This window comes from Seriola lalandi, unplaced genomic scaffold (assembly GCF_002814215.2).
Source record: "Seriola lalandi dorsalis isolate HSWRI2012SDOR001 ecotype SW California unplaced genomic scaffold, Sedor1 jcf7180002054945, whole genome shotgun sequence".
NCBI lineage: Eukaryota > Metazoa > Chordata > Actinopteri > Carangiformes > Carangidae > Seriola > Seriola lalandi.
The window spans coordinates 621,024-636,726 of NW_019525496.1; the positions used below are offsets into that span (position 1 = coordinate 621,024).

Below are 15,703 nucleotides of genomic sequence, written 5' to 3' on the forward strand. Positions count from 1 at the left end.
CCTTTGGCTGGGGAAAACGCCACTGTTATACATATAGGCTAATGCTACTACTAATTAGCTCATTCTCTGATCATAGTTACTGGGAAAAATAGCACACATTACATGGGATTACACAGGCTGGAGAAATCACTTTTTTTTTTAAATTACTCTGGGTCAGCTAACTGAAGGGACTAACTGCCTGGTTTGGCCATCTACTGCCATCTAGTGCAGTGATTTGTGATTATCAGCTGTATAAAGTGAGCTACAAAGCCTTGGCTCACTGGTTTATCTGCCATATGATAAGTGCAAGATGTTTACTTTGATTTCACTTACTGTGAGATTCACTGCCTCCTCTTCATCCCCACAAAATGGCTGTTCCTCAATTCTCTGCCCAGAAGAATTGCTCTATTTCCCCGAGGCTCGGTGCAAAAGCACTATAACCTGGAGAGCAAGAAGGGAAGCTGAATGTCTCTGCTTCATTGGGAACAGAGTAAGAAAGTGTGATTTCGTGCACAGGCACAAACAGACACATTTTGTATCATCACTATCAGATTCAGACTGCAAAGGGGATGTAATTCTACAAGCTAGAGGCATGAAAAAGCTAGGAGGATTAAAAATTTAAAAAAAAATCATCTACTCTGTACAGAGACGGATCAGTGAAAGCCATGGAAAAAGCAACTCTTTTGCAAAATGTACAAAATATTCCCAGCTAATTTCTATCCCACTGAACCTGAAACACTGTTTAAATTAAATGCTGCCTCCTGACTCACTTCCTCATTGTTTCTTCATTGATTTAAGGAAGCAACACGCCTGTTGTACAACCACCAAACCTTAATGAGGAGCATTTTCTTTTCTTTTTGATTTGTTGTCAGTGTTAGAGGCTGAAGCAAATACATTTGAGACTGGCCTCGTCTTGACCAAGACTGATAACTGATCCTTTCATTTCCAGATGGGCTAGCCTATTTGATGATAGCTCACTGTGATGGCAAAAGTAAACTCACCAGACCCACAAATTAGGGAGTGACAAACTCATCCATCAGCGTTGCCGGGGTGAAAATATCCAAACGTGCTGTAGCTTGGCAACAGTGGCAAAACAAAAGGCTTGCAGCTAGCGGTCTGATTTGGCTCGCTGGGTTCAAGATGAGCCGACCCAGCAGTGGCCATGATGAAAAAGGGGTCAACCAAAATGGAGACCCAGGAGGTCATCACTCTGTGTTTACCAATACCCGCTCCGCAGCGGCAGCGAGTTCTGAAACAAAACTATTGTCCGCCTTCAAGACGGTCACTCAGGCCAGGAAAGTGTACCTGGGAGGGAGAGGTGAGTCCACTAATCCGCCTTCACACGCTTTTTAATTGTTGTTTCTTCAACGGTCTGACTCGGAAACAAGAGGAGAGGGAGGGGTTTTATAGTGCCACTTTCAATTTGCACATTGCGCTTCAGTCAGTTATGAATGTTTTAATATTATCTGTTGTTAGACAATTGGGCTTCTTTGCAAGAATGATGCCACGTCATAAATAATGGGCCTTTCACAGGCCTACAAAAATCTGTAAACAATAAAAAACACTGGTGCAATGGTGCAAGTTTTCATGGTACATAGACAAGAGCTATGACAGATTTTATCTGGCTCCATCAGCTTTAAATCAGAGCATGAGACACATGTGGTCCATTTACACTGAATTACTGACTCAATCTGGGGGTTCATGGATATTTTATTTGACATATACAGTAGTTCACAGTGAACCAGAATTTCAGAACATCGATAAATACAGATACTGCCAAAGTATAATAGTTCTCTGTTTATGTAGCAGAGGCTCCATGATTTGTGTCACTGGTGAAACAGGGGCAAAGTGTCCGTGTGATTTCATCAACAGATTTCTGAAAGGGCGTTTTAAAGCGTTCAAAGTTTAACCTTGCAGTAATCACCTGTTTCCACCTGCAAGCAAACTCAATCCTAAAATCAACCTTTTTGCACCTTATTATCTTCTTAATGGTTCAGTAATTTGATAAATCTTTACCTAGACATACCATGCAAACTAACAACTAAGACAGAAAGGATCTGTACCATATCACATTTACATATCACATGTATTTAAGAACTACATCTGTTTTAGGGTGGACTTTCTGAGACTCTCAGTTAGGATATAGTTCCCCCTCATTGTTTTCCTTTTCCAAATCACTTTGATATCTTTAAAGATTTTTCACAGTTCCACCCAGTGTTATTTTTGATGAGAAAAACGTTTGCAATAACTGTCTTTCACAGAGTATTACAGCGAGGAAGGGAAGACCTTTGAATTGCGTCTTGTCGGGAAAATAAAGCAACAGTTAAGTGCTGACCCCACATTTTGCCCAGAGTATCCATCCTCTCTCGGGCTGACAGAATTCACCAGGCGAGCCACAGAGGTGGCTTTGGGGAAGAGCTCTCCGGCTATCGTGGAGAACCGGGTAATCTCAGCTGTACATATACACTGTAACTAATTATAGTTTAGGTATCCAATTACAATTCAGTTTGTGCAGCAACAAACACAGAGGGATGAAGCAGAAGCCTGTAGCCAGTCATCAATTCCATCAGTCCTGTAACCTGGATGCACTGTGCAGATGAATCTGTTATTATTCTGTCATGTATTTAAATCCAGCTTCAACAGCAGAAAAAAATCAATACAAGATCAGCACCACGGGGGTTTATCATCGTAGCTGTAGCTCAGCTCTTGGTGTTTCCTGACTTTTGGTGCAGGTGTTAGGTATCCAGACTCCTAGTTTTTCTGCTGCGGTGCGTCTTGGGGCTGAACTCTTGACACACTGGTACAAAGTCAGAGCTGTTTGGTGCGGCCCTGTCTACCTCTCTTCCCCTTGTGATGGTAAGTAAAACCTCACCTCACACATATTGGCTTTAAAATGTTGGCAAATATGACAGTGTGCATGGTGTGGATGTGCATTCTCAACTTTTTAAATTATAGAAATTATAAAATATTTCTAAATATGAAAATACACTATATGTGAGAGAGAAACCAGATAGAAACTGTAATCATATTGCAATTGTAGCTCAGACTAGAGGTTAAAAGGTTATAATTCAATTATTTTCAAAAAGTATTCACCATGAAATGAAAAAAAGAATCATATTCACTCTGAGCGGTGGCAGCATACTGTAATTACATGCTAGGATATCTTGAGGAGTTTGAGGAGTTTGCTTTAGGCATCTAATATAATGTTTTTCTTGATCCTCCTTGCAGACTCATTGGCTGGTATCTTCCAGGCAGCAGGGATAGAAGATATCCGTGAGTATTATTACTGGGATGACAAGCAGCGGGGCGTTTGTTTGGAGAAGCTTCTGGAGGATCTGGAGAGGGCTCCTGAGCAAAGTGTTGTTGTTTTGTCAGCATCTGCCCACTACCCAACCGGAGCTGATCTCACTCAGAAACAATGGACCGTGATTACACAACTCATCATGGTAACTAATGTGTACATTTATCTTCTTAAACAGAGGCTAAAGTTATTTTTATTAGACAAATAGCTCTTATCTCCTGATTAAATCATCATTTACTCGCTCGGCACTGTTTCAACAGAGGCGTAGGCTTTTCCCTTTCCTCTTGCTGCCTGCTCAGGCGCTCTGCTATGGCGATTTAAATCGGGATGCCTGGCCCATACAGCACTTTGCATCGCAGGGGATGGAGCTCCTTTGTGCTCAGTCATTCTCCCACTGCTTTGGCCTATACGGTGAGAGAGAGATGTTAAAAAAATCATTTATTTCAAGGATTTGTCACTCCTACGGCCAAAGGCCAAATGAGCCCACACTACAAACTAATACTGTATTATGATGTTGAATCAACACAAAGTACAACTGTTCTGCTATTTAAAGAAAATAGTGAGTCAATCTGAACTCAATTTTCTTTTCTTTTGTGCAGACAGATAGGGTTAGGCAAAAGTAACAACTGTCTTTATGACTGTTTGCCAGAAAGTGCATGCTCATAGTCACAGTCACATTTTATTTTGCGAGAAAGAGCATTCAGAAAGTATTCAGGCCCCTTCACTTTTTTCACATTTTGCTATGTTGTAAAATCGTTTAAATAAAATTTTCCCTCATCAATCTACACTCAATACCCCACAATGACAAAGTAAAAACAGAAATTTAGATGTTTTTTTATTAAAAGGGAAAAACAAAAAAAAAAAATCACATTGACGTAAACATTTACACCCTTTGCCATGACACTTGAAAATTAGCTCAGGTGCCTCCCTTTTCTCTTGATCATTATTGAGGGTCCACCTGTGCTAAATTCAGTTATTGGACATGATTTGGAAAGGCACACACCTGGGAGTACAGAAGCACACAGCCAAGACGATGCAGTAATATGGCTTTGGCTTTGGGACTTGGCTTGAGCCCTGACTTGAAACCACTCAAACATCTCTGCAGAGACTTAAAAAGGGATGACTAACCCTAACCCTTGGGTCCTCTTCCAGCCTGACAGAGCTTGAGAGGATCTGCAGAGAAGAATGGCAGAAAATCCCCAAATCCAGGTGAGCAAAGCTTGTTGCATCATACCCAAGAAGATTCTAGGCTGTAATCGCTGCCAAAGGTGCTTCAGCTAAAGGATCTGAATACTTATGTCAGTGTGATATTTCTCCTTTTTGATAAACTTGTGAAAATTTTTCCATTTTAGCATAGGGGATTCTCAATACTTTCTGAATGCTATGTACTCTCTTGAGAGCTCTGTATTAGCATCATGTAACTCATTGGCAGGCTGATCAGCTTTTTGCTTGTTTCTCTATGATCTGGTTAATATTCACTTGATCAGAACAGAGTGGCTAAGTATAACATTACATTACTATCGCTGGAACACAGTGTCTTTACACTAGGCTCATCTTCTTCTTCCCTTCACCAGGTGAGGCTGTAGGACACCTCCTGTGTGTCTTAAAACAGAACTCCCCCCTGTTGTCTTTGCAGTCTCAAGCTGACAGGATAGTCAAATCACTGTGGGCCCAGCCATCTGTAGGAGGAGCGCATGTTGTTGCCACGGTGCTCAGTAACCCCGCCCATCTTGTTGAATGGTGAGTTACGCTCCACTTGAATGAAGAATCTGGAATTTAAAAAATGTGGCTTGGACGGTATCATTGCTACTGTATCAGTAGATGTCCCTAATGATGGCAGTGTTCGGGCAACTCCTTCATGCATGTAGGGCTCCGAAAGGTTGAATTGGCAGTGTCCTTAGCATTTAATGGTACTAGAGAAAAAATGCTCACTGGATTTTTTTTGTTATTTTGCATGCAGGTATTGAATTATATACTTAAGATTTTTAATTCCCAAATGGTGTCCACTGTGTTTCCAAGGCAGGGAGAAGTTAAGCGCATGGTTGAGAGGTGTATGCTGATCAGGGACATTTTGAGAGAAAAGCTGAGACTCTTGGGTACCCCAGGCTGCTGGGACCACCTGACCCAACAAGGTGGACTCTTCTGTTGTACAGGCTTGAATGGTGAGGAGCAACCAGCACAGTTTCTGCCATGTTGGACTTAGGTAGAGCTATTTTTCTAATAAGCTACAGCAAATGATTCACTACAAAATCCTCTGTTGACGGCATGACAGAACACTGATTGATATTCATAATTAGTTTTCTCAGCTCTTGCTTTTCTGTTCTCTGTATAATCCTTTTAAACTGGTGATTGGCATTTACAGAGCTTTGTTTTACAGATTCAGCACTTTGAACTCATTGCTTGACCTTCTGGCTATGTTTGAGTAGAATATGCAACTGCTGTACTTTATACATTGTTCCAAAAATATGTTTGGCTCACTTGATGTCTGTACAGTCACAGGACTTAACCTTAATCAGTGTTCATTAAATGACTATTCATGATTTTGGTTCCATCAAAGGGATTTGCAGTGATTTTTTTTAACAGAAGTTTACAGTCTGATTATTCAACAATAAATATGATTGCTAATGATATTTTTCTTTTTTCCAGATTTGCCAATTTCTTTTTTTAAACACTACCATTATCTTACAATAAAGTAACAAAGTTACACAATGATATTATCATATTATGAACTTTCTCTGTACTTTGTGTTTTTTTGGTCTGCTATAGATCAGCAGGTGGAGTTTCTGTCAAGGAGCAGACACGTGTCCCTCCTTCCCAGGGGCTGTCTAAATGTGAGCGCAATCAACGGCCATAACCTGGAATATGTAACTGACTCCATCCATCTGGCCCTGACCACTTCACTCTGACCATGTGGCTTTTGATCAAGATCTGAAATCAGTGTCACGGGGGCTTTTCAGCCTCACTGAAATACATTCATATATCACATTGAAATGTTCTGGTTCCAGAAAAGTACTTTTGCAGTTGCAGCTTTTGCAAAGTAAATGCTGTTAAACATATAGAAAACGGTAACGCTAAATGTAGAGCTGTAGAGCTTCTGACCTTTCATCATGCAAGTCCAGTCATTAGTAACTGAGACCAGGTTGTGATGCCCTTTCAGGTGAGACACATGAATAAAGGATGTGTTCATGTGTCCTGTGTGTGGCAGTAGCTCAGGCATATTAAGTAAAAAGAATATGGCAGTGCAGTGATCCTTTTGTTGAAATTCTGCCAGTTGCTCAAAGACTGACTAACTTCAGTGTATAATTTATAAATTCACATGAAGTACTGCTTTGGTGATTATGTTTTGGAGAGTGACAACCACCAGCCCTAAATCAACACACTCCATCTGCTGTATTTAATCCATCCAAAAACTTAAGAGTAAAAACGTCACTTTGCAATTTCCATTCATGGTAGCATCGCTGGTTTAGCAGCCCATGTCACGTCCTGGTTGAGAGGAGGGTCGAAACCCATTTACCAGTACAGATAGACTCCCGATGGAGGTTTAGATAACAGGCTGTTGGCTATATCTTAAAGGCAAATAGATTTGTATCAATCTTCTCATCAAACTCTCAGTGGTAAAATCATTATATCGATATAAGCATTCCTTCACATACTGTAGTGGACATGTTCAAGTGATTAACATCATGATCGGGTGCGAGTCTTTCTCTATTAAATTGACTCTTCAGTGAGTTGTTGTAGTTTGAATTTTGTAAAATCTGAGAAGGTATGGTATGTGTGGCTATATACTGGGCATTGTTACACATCAGCACTATCTAATATAAGACGAATCAAGAGCTTATTCATGCCACAAAGGTAACCTATAGAGGGAAGAGCCTCAGGTGAGCAGCCATATATTGTTTACTGCATTTAAAGCAGAAAATATGCTTCACAATTTCCTTTCAGTTACTGTGAACAGTAGTCAGAAAAATGTGTCACAAATGTATTGAAAACACACTCTGCACACGGCAGTTTTGCTGAATAAACAACCTTGACCAAAACATCACCACAAATGTCTGTGCTTCTTTCAAGTGAGTCTCTTCCTGTGCAAACATTAACCATTTTCCAGCCATAAGCTTGATGCATTTCTTTATCAATGCTCAATATATCTTTTGCCACATATTACACATCAACCAGTTTCATGTGAGAGTGCAGAACTACAATCATATCTGACTATCAAAGTGTCAAAAGTTGGAAAAACAAGAAACCAAACTATTTTTAATGAAAACATTTTCTTGGTCTGCTTCCTATAAAGTAACCTTTGATCTAAAGGTGTTTTATTTGTATTGAATTATTTGGAGCCTTTACTGTCAAAGGGTCCAAATAATGTTTTTGGGAGGATTTCCTTTCCACTCAGCTAAGAAACATTTCCAAATGCTGTAGATGTATTATGCAGCAAATGATTGTTTGTCTGGAAACATCATTAAGTAATCCTCATCTATCATGCACGTCTGTGTGGCAGTAATGCAGCGATACAAAAATGAGCATTATTTTCTTATTTTGTTGGGAACATTTTTTTTTGGGGGGGGGACGGGACGACAGACAGCTTTTATCTGACTAACTTTATATTTTCGAGAGCCTTCCTTTCATTTGTGAGATCGGCCACTATTGTCGCTGCATGATGTTTAGTTCTTGGAAACAGGTTGCGACAAGGTATTTAATGGAGGCAGTGTGCTCGCTCTTTTCATTTCAGTGACCTCAGATGAACAAAGAGGATAATCAGCATCCACCATCACACAGGCTCGGAGCCATTAGATGCTGTCTGGAGCGCTTTGATTTGCATCTGAGCATGCTTACATGTACACAATGTTGGCAGATACTGGCTCATATCACAGGTTCCAAGTTCAGGATAAGTTGATGACATGCATCCTGATATTCCACATGTAGTTATCACTGCATAGTTGAATAAAGAGGGTAGTCTAAATACAAATATTACCATGGAAACTGAACTTACAAGGACTGTAAATAGGAGCAGGATGCTGCTCATCTTTCAGTTATAATAAAAACCCATTTCCTGGAAATCTTTCAATGTGCTGCATTAATCTAGACAGCAGTGTGACTTACTGTCAACTTGGATCAGTTGTTTGATCAATCTAAGGGATTTTTCAAAACCTACTAACCAAGTTCTTCAAGTTCAATACTCTGTTACCAGACCTTGATCAAAAGTGTTGGGGAATAAATGGTTTGAACAAAATTATGCAGCTGCTCTTAATCATAGACTAGATAGACCAAATATCTATAAAATAGTTCATAAATAGATGCTATGACCAAATATTGTACATGGGGCTTGATATAGAAATCCTACTTCAGTGAATGTATGAAGCAAACACTTTATGAGCTGAAGAATATGCAATAGGCTACAAAGCCCTTCAATGCTCTGGAAATGAAAACACTTTTTACAGCCAGAAGATAATTTTAGTCCCAATTACATAAATGAATAGATAAAAACATGTTTGTTCATGTACTGTAAAATGACAAAAGTAATTGATTTCCCATGCCAAGAAAATGAATTATGTCGTTCAGCTTGGCACCAAACTTAACATAGAGCCTTTTCTGCACCTTAAGTGTCTGCTATTGACTTTAAAATAAATAAATAAATATAAAAAGGACCAGTGTGCTGCATTGAGGCTCACCTTAAGAATTCAAGGACTGTCACTGTAGGGTAAGGCTGGACCCAAATGCAGCCAACACAGGGGAATGAAGTGCAAAAAATGATTATTAATGGAAGAACTTACAAAAACTGGTGAACCAACAGAACAGGAAACCAAAGCAGGAGGGCACACAAGGAATAACAACCGGAGACACAGGGGATACCATAGCCGACATGAACAGACTGAGGACTAACCAGACATGAACAGATGAACTGACACAGAAAAAGGGGAGCACAAAGACTATATAGACACACGGGAGGCAAGGGTGATTGATCACAGGTGAAACACATTAGGGCGGGGCAGACAATCACCACACAGAGAAACAGGACCATGACAGGAAGTAAAAACATTGAGACACACAAGGAAACCAACTACAAAATAAAGTGACAAAAGTCCAAACATAAATTCAAACCTAAAATGTCCGCCATGGCAAACCATGATGAGGAGAGCTGAAATAGTCTTTTCAACAATAATAGATTATGTCTCCATGCACGTTTCCCCTGTAGCTCATCTCATCTTTTGTTTTTGCTTTGTAGAATAAGTTGTACTGGTTCTTTCTCAGTTGAATACATGACAACTTTGAGCTTGACTTGAAAGTCAAATGATACATTTTGGTCAGAAAGTTACATGTGAAGTGTAATTTTTCATTTCAGCACTTATCTGTCTTTGTATTTTCTGATTTGTTTTGACGTCTTCCAGTAGCCTCAAGGATAAGTCCTGTCTTACCTCTTGCCTTAACAGATCCTGCTGACAGGGGACTGAGCTATGACTGGCTGCATGCCAGAAGAAGAGTGGGGAGAGTTAACCTCTGTTGATTACAACCAACCTCTTGTAGCTTTAAATGAACGCGCTGAAGCCTCAGACACACTGGGGATACAACTCGTAATGTGTACATCACATCAGGATCTCTTTTACCAGGCCTGGTCATGTGGCTTCACGCCAAGCTATCGATTCAGAATCAGTCCACTGATTCCAGCATGTGGTGGTTATTGTTCGCTGTGTGCCAGCTGGCTTGTTTAGGACAAACAGAGTCAGTTTTAGCTGAAACACCAGAGCTCAATCTCCCCACAAAGGCCACTCAACGTTCAGACATCACATCACGTCATCTCCTTATCAGTCTGCCCCTTAGCCCCTTTTACAAATATTTGTGACCAATGAAGGGTGACAGTTCAAACATGAGAGCCACTGTGGCCATGACCTCTGATGCATTAATCCAGACAGCAGTGAGCATGCATAAAAAATGCCTGTCACCTTAGCCCATCACTCATCACTGATAACACAAAATGGAAATTTCATTGTTCCACTGTATTTCTCAAAGTGAAAGACTAATCTTTATCAGTGAGGAATATTGAGCCCACTACCCAACGTCAGAGCAAACTAAATTCTCTCTACCCTGTGGAGTTAGCTTCTGTTAGTGGTAACTGTACTGCAGGAGTATTGTACATGAATTTTAGTTGAGGCTATGAAGGATAAACTATCCTCCTCTTAGACACCTCCAAGCCTCAGCAGCTCCTGCTGTCAGTCAAGTTTAAAGGCAGATATAAGCGCAAACCATTCACCTGTTGATCGCCTGGCAACTAGCACACAACTCTTAACGACGATTGTCACATCAGTAATTACAATAGAAATGAACATGGAATAAATGCCAAAGGTTCAGCGCGCGGATGCGTGGGTTCAGTACTGCTCAGCGTCCATTTTTGTGAGAGGCGCACATCTCTACAGAGGCGCACGGAGGCTCCGCGCCGGATCTCTTCTGCATTGATATTCTGTAGCTGACAACTGAGAATCAACATACGGTAGGTGTGTTTTTTTTTCTCTTCAATTCCAGATGCAAGATTGTCATGTTAACGTAAATTTAGTTACACCCGACTAAAAGTCAGCACAGCGACCATTTGAGTTGAGAAGACGAAGCAGAAATGATGCAAACACATGCATTAATTTTTTGCCACTGCAAACTATTTAAAATGATTTTCTCTTTAGAAAAATCTAACTTTCTTTCTTGTTTGAGTTTAAAGGATTTGTCCACGTATGATCCTGGTATGTTCGATGTTCGACTTTTGTATCTGTTGTATCTGTATATCTGTTTCCTTCTATCGCAGGTTGAGAAGGACAGTAAATATTTCTGATGCCTTACACTGATGTTCGTTCACGTTAATGTCCCTGATACCACTGTTTCAGTATGCATTTTTTCTGCTTGGCAGAAGGGATGCAGCAGTGTTAAAAAAGAATTCACAAAAAAACAAACATCTGCTCTACTTGTTACAGCAGATCATCCTGTACAGACGCTGTTATGTTTGAGAATGATTTCAGGGAAGACATTTCAGACTTTAATTATGGTTTTGATTAAACATACTGTGAAATCATAATTAGCATATATGGCTTCGTATACTATGTTTCATCTGTTCAACACTTTTCACAGATGAGTGTTTTTAATCAGTTCAATCATGTTCCATAAGAACTCCACGTCTGTTTTTTTTAATTTAACCAGCATTGTTAACAAATCTGAACAGTCCATTCAAAATATAGGTTTATGCCAAATATGTTCCTGCTGAGTAACTCCATTCTACCCACAGAGTTCATCATTAATGTCAGTATTGTCCTGCTATCATGCAGTTACTGTATGTTGCCATGATGTGTCCTTTAAATTCCCTCAGTTGAATTAAACTGATGTGATTTACAAGCAACATCTCATGTGCTGCACATGCACAGAGCAGGTCTGAGTCACACACTTAGCATTGGCTTTAATATTCAGTGTTTATATTTAAAAAACTGAACGGCATCTGGCTCATGGTGACTTCTACTTCATGGCAGAATTGCACTGAAGAAATAAACCTCACTCAATTAAGACTTCAAACTGAATGGTAGAAACATAGTTCTGCAGCAGTTTCTAATTATAGTTAGTCAAGGGAAACTTTACTGTATTCTAATAAAAGGAAGTTACTGTCAATACAGTGATTTCTCTATCTGGAGCTGTATGTAGGATTGGAAAATGTGTTATCACAAAGGATAAAAAGAATTATAAAGAAAGAATTATAATTGGAAAAAGGAACTGACTAATTAAAATGCACAGTTTATCTGCAGTTACACAGGATTATAAAATTTCCATTGAACTTAACTGACACACAGTGACACACGTGTCTACAGTTGGAAATTGATCATGTCTTTCAGCGTATGCTTGGCTTGGCGGTGCTTCATAGTTTATTGTGCATGCTGTTGAATACATGCACTGTAGTTTATTGTAATCACGATGTCACCCCTCCAGATTCACACCAGCCCTCTGGGATGGAGGGCACAGGCAGTGGCTGGACAGCCGAGCCCACCCCCCCATATGTGATGCATGATGTGAATGGAAATGACACTGGTCAGGTCTTTGAGGTGGCGCTGCAGAACAGTTCCTCCAAGCGCAGCCCTCAGTTTGTGGGTGTGGAGCTGCTGCAGTCCTTCAAGTTGCTCATCATTCCCTGCTACACTCTGGTGGCTCTGGTGGGCGTGTTTGGCAACTACCTGCTCCTCTATGTCATTTGCCGCACTCGCAAGATGCACAACGTCACCAACTTTTTCATCGGAAACCTGGCATTCTCTGATATGCTGATGTGTGCTACATGTGTCCCCTTCACACTGGCCTACGCCTTCAACCCACACGGCTGGGTGTTTGGGCGTTTCATGTGCTACCTGGTGTACCTCATCCAGCCTGTGACGGTGTACGTGTCAGTCTTCACCCTCACTGCCATCGGTGTGGACAGGTAAGTCATAAAGAGTCACCAGATTAGCTAAAAAGCGAGAAAGTGTGAGGTCACCCTGTAATAAACTCCGCCTAAATGTATAAATAATATAGTGCATAATTCCTCACAATGAATGTCACCATCTCTTGAAGAAAATTGCACCAAATTACAGAGGCTGACGCAAATGTAACTACCTGGACGTGGTGGATTTTATATACCAGCTCTGATAATAACTCACAGATTTTCCAGGAATATAGTGAACACATACAAGCATAATACAGGAATATATTTCAGTAATCTGGGACACATTTTTCCTTAAATCCTCTTTGAATAATATACTACAATTCCTGAACTGTATTGTGGAGTATTTCTTTGAGAAAGCATACTTGAGAAGTTTCAAGGATGGCAGATCTTGAAGTGTTTTTCTCTCTGCACTCCACAACTTAATGAAAGGTCAGTGATGTGTAGGTGTGTTGACCTGAGACGCCACAGAAATTCATAATTTACCATTTTTCTCTTTGAGAAGGTTATACAATGTCTTTTATGGCAGCTTACACTACACATCATCAGATCCCCTACAGCTCCAAACAGATATTGTGCACTAATCCCATCCTTTGGGTTTCTTCAAATGTAAATCTGTCTGTATGAAGGACAGAAAGGATTTATCAGACTATAATTAACACATTTTCCTCAGGTCTCCAGGGTTTTGTGCTTTTCACACCAAGCTGTGTGCATGGAGCCCAAATCATGCTTTGTTTGTTGCCCTTGGATGCGATGGCAGATCTGAATATGATGATTTTTTTTTTTTTTTATACGGCATTGACAGAGTTCTGTACTTCATGAGGCTATATTATGTGTGGTGCTTAACAGCTTTACTGTCATTTGTGTGTTGCTTTTCTTTTTCTTTGAAATACACTCGTCCAGCAAGCTTTCCCCCACAGTTCAGGTAAATCAAATCTAATCCAACTCCCCTCTGTCGTCTCCTCCCCTTCCTCACAGATATTATGCCACAGTTCACCCTCTGAAAAAGCGCATCTCAGTCTTGGCGTGCACCTACCTTCTGTCTGGGATCTGGCTGCTGTCCTGTGGTCTGGTGGCTCCAGCTGTGGCTCACACCTACCATGTGGAGTTTAAGAATGAGGGCTTCACCATCTGCGAGGAGTTCTGGATGGGCCAGGAGAGGGAACGGCTGGCTTACGCGTACAGCACTCTCTTCATCACCTACGTCCTGCCCCTCTCAGCGCTCTGCATCTCTTACCTGTGCATCTCTGTCAAACTACGGAACTGTGTCGTACCTGGCCACCACACCCAGAGCCAGGCAGAGGCCCAGCGCGTGCGCAAACGCAAGACCTTCCGCCTGGTGAGCCTGGTGGTGGCAGCATTTGGCATCTGCTGGATGCCCATCAGTGTCTTCAATGTTCTGCGTGATATTGACATTGACCTGATTGATAAGAGGTACTTTCTGCTCATTCAGCTGCTCTGTCACCTGTGTGCAATGAGCTCATCCTGCTGCAACCCCTTCCTCTACGCCTGGCTGCACGACCGCTTCCGTGCTGAGCTCCGCAAAATGTTCACGTGCCGCCGTCGCATCGGCATCTCAGCCAATAACTGTGCTACAGCCAGTGTGGTTTTGTGAAGTTCCTGTGTTTTAGGCTACTGTTGGTTAGTCTTTGCTTCTTTGGACGGTAGAGTAAACTCATCTCGCTCTGGTAACATACAGCTAAACTAACAGAATTAGACAGGTAGGATTCTCTAGTCTGTATAGTGCTCTAGCTGTAACTCGAGGCAGCCACATTGTAGTTTGCTTTGTTGTTTACCAAAATGCTAATTAAAAATAAAAGGCACTCCACTGATTTCACATTGTGGGTCTCACAATGGACAGTTCATCTTTTTTTGATCCATGGATTCTCCTTCCTGGTCAAAACCTGGTGCCTACATTACCCACAGTGCAGCTTGACTGCCGACAGTCCAGTCACAGTTTTGGGTTTGTTAGTGACAACAGCTAATGCAGCCTTGAGCTGCAAGCTTAAAGCAGAGATAGGGAGGAAACTGCATAGGTCTGATAAGCTCACTGCTTTCAAACTCCACACCCCCAGATTTTTATTACTTTTTCAAACTTGTAGTCCTCAAACACAACTAACACTGACGGACTTCAATGGCAAGGCTGACAAAATTCTGTATTTTCATTACTATCAGCATGAGAAGACCTAAACCAACAGTGCATTAATCTATCTCTCAATACCTTCTCACTTCCCTGGCCCATCACTGAGCCCATTCTAATTGAAGCAGCAGGCTTTTTAAAAATCACAAATATATACTTAAATAAAAAATAAAAAGACACATCATTTTAGATAATTTCCTCAAACTGCTGGTCACTGTAGTTTCCTGCAGACATCACACACACAGGAGTGAATTGTTAATTTGTTGGGGACTGGTGGCAGCAGGATGCTGTATGTAGGATTAATTGGGAACAAACTGCAGAGCCCATGTTCATCATAATGAGGCATCATGTCACTCTCACTGATGTGTTTAGTCTTTGGACAAGAATGGAAGTCTATGGCACTGGGTAATGAGCTACAGTATGTCAGGCTTCAGATACACTGTACTGTACCTGTAGGATCAATTCTTTGTTGGTGTTAGTCTGATTGGGATTTGTTGACCATTATAAAAGAAACTATCACCAAACTTATCCTAGCCACAATTATACAGTATTGCATTTATGTTAAAAGTTTTGGAGATCAGTCCTACCTAATTTTTCTCTTTCTTGTATATTTGTAAAATTCTTTTTTCCTTGATAAATTTTATAATACACAAAATGATTAATAGACATAACACAAACTTGCTGGAAATGGAAGAAGACAGAATGAAAAGAACATAAAGCAACAACTGAAATTGCTGATGCATTATGGAGCTTGTTTCAAGGCTTATACTGTATAATGATAACAGTGATGTAAATTAATATTTCACTTATACATGCAGATTTTATTTCTTTCAAAATGACCATGAAATTATTG

At 40.6% G+C, this 15,703-nt stretch overlaps 2 protein-coding genes across 2 annotated transcripts; both read left to right on the forward strand.

Annotated features, from left to right (window-relative positions):
- Positions 1 to 1,119: 1,119 nt before the first annotated feature.
- On the forward strand, positions 1,120 to 7,319 carry got1l1 (glutamic-oxaloacetic transaminase 1 like 1). Its single transcript, XM_023393966.2, has 8 exons — positions 1,120 to 1,297; positions 2,241 to 2,422; positions 2,712 to 2,835; positions 3,208 to 3,425; positions 3,541 to 3,691; positions 4,855 to 5,020; positions 5,300 to 5,442; positions 6,047 to 7,319. Exons 1-8 carry the CDS (start codon positions 1,120 to 1,122, stop codon positions 6,184 to 6,186), a joined length of 1,302 nt encoding a protein of 433 aa, XP_023249734.1. The 3' UTR covers positions 6,187 to 7,319.
- A 4,915-nt stretch (positions 7,320 to 12,234) lies between these two features.
- Positions 12,235 to 15,680, forward strand: prlhr2a (prolactin releasing hormone receptor 2a). Its single transcript, XM_023393858.2, has 2 exons — positions 12,235 to 12,710; positions 13,689 to 15,680. The coding sequence occupies exons 1-2, from the start codon at positions 12,250 to 12,252 to the stop codon at positions 14,323 to 14,325; spliced, it is 1,098 nt and encodes a 365-aa protein (XP_023249626.1). The 5' UTR covers positions 12,235 to 12,249; the 3' UTR covers positions 14,326 to 15,680.
- The last annotated feature ends 23 nt before the right edge of the window (positions 15,681 to 15,703 follow it).